The 4,944-nt window shown below is 37.5% G+C and overlaps 1 protein-coding gene across 2 annotated transcripts; it reads right to left on the bottom strand.

The window, feature by feature from the left end:
• Window positions 1-265: 265 nt before the first annotated feature.
• Window positions 266-4,713, bottom strand: LOC121791752 (anthranilate synthase alpha subunit 2, chloroplastic-like). Of its 2 annotated transcripts, none has more exons than XM_042189602.1 (11): window positions 4,518-4,713; window positions 4,018-4,206; window positions 3,642-3,830; window positions 3,151-3,302; window positions 2,604-2,719; window positions 2,268-2,514; window positions 2,121-2,177; window positions 1,771-1,923; window positions 1,505-1,585; window positions 1,113-1,199; window positions 266-860 (listed from the first exon to the last, which is right to left on the bottom strand). In XM_042189602.1, exons 1-11 carry the CDS (start codon window positions 4,642-4,644, stop codon window positions 537-539), a joined length of 1,722 nt encoding a protein of 573 aa, XP_042045536.1. In that variant the 5' UTR covers window positions 4,645-4,713; the 3' UTR covers window positions 266-536. The 2 variants fall into 2 exon arrangements, with proteins under 2 accessions (XP_042045536.1, XP_042045535.1); XM_042189601.1 differs by having other exon boundaries at window positions 4,041-4,206.
• Window positions 4,714-4,944: the final 231 nt, after the last annotated feature.

The raw sequence follows: 4,944 nt of genomic DNA, 5'->3' as shown, positions 1-4,944 counted from the left end.
AGTTTTGCTTGGGTTGACTTGATCAAGTTGCTGTTTGAGTGACTTGATCAAGCCGCTGTTCACCATGACTTGATCAATCTATAAAGAGTCCCTATATTGTCTCGTTGGGTGGATAATTTGTTGTTTGAGATAATGTTTCCCTCGTGTGTAAATATACATGACATAAACTTCACATGTAAAATTAATTTCTTTGGGGAAATTAAAACAACGAAGATTTGAAGATTAATAATATATTAATATAGAGTGAGATGCAACTCGAGCGAAATGATACGTGTATGCACTGTAATTATTGAATTTTCAAATTCTCGTAATAAATAAACAGAATATTTGCAAGCAACAACATGAGCATCACATAATTTGCAAAATGTCGAACAAAAACTGGAGCAAGAAACCAACCTAAGCCATCTTTTCCATCTACAACTTGATAGAGAGGAAACCCAACTCCTACAGTGAAATGAAAGATTTCTTTCTACAACTACTAGGTCATATAAATTTTCCGAGGTATTTGTGGGATGGAGTATGGAAACCGAAGGAGGTTACTTTTCGATGAATGATGACTCTGCAAGATCGATGGCACGAACAAGAGCAGCGGCCTTGTTTTCGCACTCCCTCTGCTCATCAGCAGGATCACTGTCGGCAACGATACCAGCCCCCGCTTGGAGATGGGCGACCCAATCGCGGCGCTTCTCGCTGTCCTTGTACGAGTACATAGTGTCGTACCTCATGTTGGTTGGGAACACGATGGTTCTCAAAGCTAAGGCAATATCCATATCTCCGGAGAACGAAATGCCACCTATACCACCACTGTAAGGCCCCCGTCTCGTCACCTCTAGTTCGTCAATCAATTCCATAGCTTTCACCTGCACATCACAAGTTACCAAACTGTGCAATTAGGAAAAATGATGCGATCCTTTTATTGGATGACAATGAAAGTGCATCCATTCGATTAAAATCTTCAAGACACACAATCGTTATCAACTATGTGCAGTACATAATTTGAGTTTGTCCCAATTGAAACAGAAACAGAAACATTAAGAGTTGAAAATTTTCCAGCAGCCACAAGAAAGACAGAGAGGAAGGTTTGTCGGATGAAGAAAATTGAAATGCACAACCTTAGGAGCTCCACTGACAGTTCCAACAGGCAATGCTGCACGGAGAGCATCCCAACTGGTCAAATTAGGTAGAAGCTCACCAGTAACCTTCAAAATCAAGAGAAGGAAAGACGTAAAAATCAGTGGCAATATTTCTCAGAGGAAAAGTGCTTGGTTTTCTGATAACTGAGAAATAAAGCAACAAAATGTTTTTTGAATCTCTGAGCAAAATATGCAAGACCTTCATCAGCATTCACTGATTTGTTTAAATATTATTTCTACCTTCCTAGCATAAACGAAAACTTCTAGTTTTCATAGAGCTGAATATGCAAGGCAGTGGCACTCTCCCTTTTCTTTTCAGAATAAAAGAAGCTATTAAATGTAGAGGATAATCTCTAGTTGAGAATACATACAGTTGAACTGATGTGCATGACATGGGAATAGCGTTCAATGTTCATCAGTTTTTCAACCTTGACAGAGCCCGGTTTTGACACCTACAATGCCAGAGTTAATCAAGAACAGGACCAAGAGGATATGTGATCTAGAAATATACCTCTCGCATATGAGAACAATCTTTCAAGCAATATACACTACAGAGTTTCAAATAGCACGTTTTCCCAACACCTAATCCATGTATAAAGTAACAAATTAAACAATAGTAGACAGAGATGAGAATAACCTTTCCAACATCATTCCTTCCCAAGTCAACAAGCATAATGTGTTCTGCACACTGTTTTTCGTCATGCAAAAGCTGATTTTGCAGCATATAATCTTCCTGTAATGTCTTACCTCTCCGTATAGTTCCAGCTAGAGGTCGGTTAGTAACTACACCCTGTTATGAGAATATTAAGCAGTAAAGAAACAGATTCGTGTAAAAAAACAGTAAAAATAAGTAAGAGAATACTAGAAAGCCATAAAACAGGCTTGTGGAGAAAATACTAGAATCTCAGGATAATATATTAGAAAGATCAAGTTTTAGCATGATAGTGGAGATGAAGCTGTCACATTCGAACAGCAGATATTACTTGCCTTCTTAACTCGAGTAAGAATTTCAGGACTTGAAGCAACAAGGATACAGCCTCTTGCCTGATCACCAATGACATAGTTACAGATTGTAAGATACAAAAAAAAATGAGATCAACATAAAGGAACAATTTTAGAGAAGAGTAGGCAGACTTGTAAGTATGTCATGTATGGACTTGGATTGACAATTCTTAATGCTCTATACACTTCAAAAGGATCTGCAAAAGTTCGACGTTCAAATCGCTGGCTGAGGACAATCTGGAAGATATCCCCTGCTAGGATATGCTCCTTAGCTTTTATTACTGCATTTTGGTATTCTTCACTTGTCATGGTGGACTTGCTCAAAGAGGGACCAAAAAGGCTAGTGTGTAATTTTATTGAACCTGCAGCAAGTCTAGGACTGAAAGTAACAAACAGAACAAGATAAATTGTAACAACTGAAACCATTCATATAATTGTGAAATTTAAATAGGAAAATGAATTGCTTACGTTTGTATATCATGCACTCTTGAAACTAAAGCTTCTAATCTATTCATTCCACCATGATAGGCCTCCTCAACGTTTTTATACTGTTCCAACCTGACCCAGTGTATCACATATGCTTTCTGGAGAGAAGTACCAGTACATGGGATAATAAACTTCAAGCAACGATAAAAGCTGGGCGGGAAATGAGTTACTTTAAATTTAATAGGGATAGTTATAGTATAATGGAGTAGTAAACTTTTAAACAAATTAATGCAAATAGTCTGTACTTTGTATATTATAATCATTTGTCTAAACAAATGTGAGAAACTAAAAAAGATTTACCATAAAGAGAACCATATCTAAAAACAAGTTTGTCTCTGAGCTAGTGTTTTGGCCACTAGCCAGAGAGTTTGAACAAGAGAGTCTATCAAACACATACAATAACAAGAAAGCAGACCGGTCCAGCATGACACAGCCTGTACAATAATATGACTAGACAAACTCAAAATAATTAAATTTTGAAATTCCTTGATTGAACGTGTGTTAACATTCTGAGGGAGCTAGAATGAACCTTTTCCACATGATCAAACACAATTACATCATCATAAAGGCCAAGGTGAACATCAGGAAGGTTTCTGTCATCCATAGGAGCTTTTGCGAAAGGAAGCTTTTTCTTTTCTACATAACGAACCGTGTCGTATGAAAAATAACCAACCCAACCACCTGTTTGAAAAACACATTGTTATGGATTTCTTATAGTTTCTGACGGAAGTCACCGAACAGAACATAGAGATCTTTACTTGCACTCAGTAATCCAGAACACCATTGACATATACTCAATAGTGACATGCAGGGAAAATAATCTTATCAAGAAATCATTAACTAAATATCTAACATTCTAGCTAACTGCTCTCCCTGAACCTTAGGCTAGACGTAATCTTGTGTTAGTTATAGCCAATATCATGAATTTTACCAACAACATTGTTAAATAGCGGCCATGGGGGTATATCATGGCCATGGCAGTTACTTAACAATTGCAGTGCTCAACTTTTCAAAAATTACCGCAAAATGCTTCAGGGAGCTCATCGATTCGCTGTGGTATCCACTTCTCCATATACATGCGAGGAACAACCATGGGATCCTCCAAAAACTTCTCTGTCCTCTCTCCCTTAAAGTGATCGACTATGGTCACCATGTTCTCCTTCGCCACAATTTCCATTGTTGGTTGAGCTCCAATAACACTATAGCGCCCTAGAAAATTATTCAGCATTAGTTAGAGCAAATAAGGAACCTATTATTCATTTATGTGCATAAGGAAAACCTACTACAACAATGAGAGAGGTTTACTCAAGATAACATCTCCATTTTTGTTTTCTCTAATCAATAAAAATGAGCATCAACTGAAAACTAATCGGCAAACACGATGAAAAAAGATAACTTACAACACTAGAAGCTTTTAAACCTGGCTCAACGGACTCAAAAAGAAAACTGGGGGCATCTCTCTCATCCTCCTTCACCAAGCACCGATATGCAAGCACTGGAGTCAAGTGATCAGAAAATATAGGTCTGTATAGAGGGATCAAATTCCCATCCTTTGCTGCTTCCTTGAACTTAACAGAGTGGTCCACTGCAGAGTGCAGCCACCAAACTCATTGCGATCATGACATAGAAGAAACATAAACAAATCATCCAATCGTTTTTCCTTTCACTTTCCAATCTAGTAGTATGTTAAATTCAATAGAAACATAGCAACTACACTGCAGCGAACAAGCTCAATACAAAATCATCCAATCGTTTTTCCTTCCAATTTCAAATTCATTATGTTTAATTTGGAAATCAGCAATCCAGCCCTCACGACATAAACAATACAGAATAAGGAGTAAAACAAATGATTTCAAGTGGCAGAGGTGAGATCGATTGAGGAGAGACTGAACTGACCCAACGATGGTAGTGAAATGCCGCATTTAACGGCAAAACTAGTCCTGAAGGAGGCTGCTAAAGGTCCGGCGGCGGTGCGGCGAGGAGCTAGAAGCGGATTGGTACAACGAAAACCTAGGGTTTCCATTTGCAAAACAGTCGAAAATGTGATAGTAAAATTGATTTTTGCCTCTTCTCAGAGACTGTATGAGTTCGTTTAGAATTTAGATTGACAAAGAAGCAGACTCGCGATATGTAACTTATATATGAACAGTAAATATCAAATTTCTAACTTTGTAACTATTTTGTCAATGGGAATAACATACATTTATGGAATTTAATGTACGTGATCTTCTACAATACCGGAATTTACAAACTATACCAATATTAGTAAAAGTCGGATATTTTTATACAGTAGAATTTCTCCATCTATTAATACTTTTTGCAG

The sequence above is a fragment of the Salvia splendens genome, unplaced genomic scaffold (assembly GCF_004379255.2).
Source record: "Salvia splendens isolate huo1 unplaced genomic scaffold, SspV2 ctg899, whole genome shotgun sequence".
NCBI lineage: Eukaryota > Viridiplantae > Streptophyta > Magnoliopsida > Lamiales > Lamiaceae > Salvia > Salvia splendens.
Note: the sequence above shows the minus strand (reverse complement) of the source record. Positions and strands in the feature narration are given on the sequence as shown.

Bases quoted from the DNA above. Each gene is read 5' to 3' on its own strand.
- LOC121791752 (XM_042189602.1), bottom strand. From the start codon at position 4,644: ATGGAAACCCTAGGTTTTCGTTGTACCAATCCGCTTCTAGCTCCTCGC. The intron at 3,303-3,641 runs GTAATTTTTGAA...TTTTTCAAACAG, and splicing joins GCTCCCTGAAGCATTTTGCG to GTGGTTGGGTTGGTTATTTT. The intron at 861-1,112 runs GTTGTGCATTTC...TGTGATGTGCAG, and splicing joins CTGTCAGTGGAGCTCCTAAG to GTGAAAGCTATGGAATTGAT.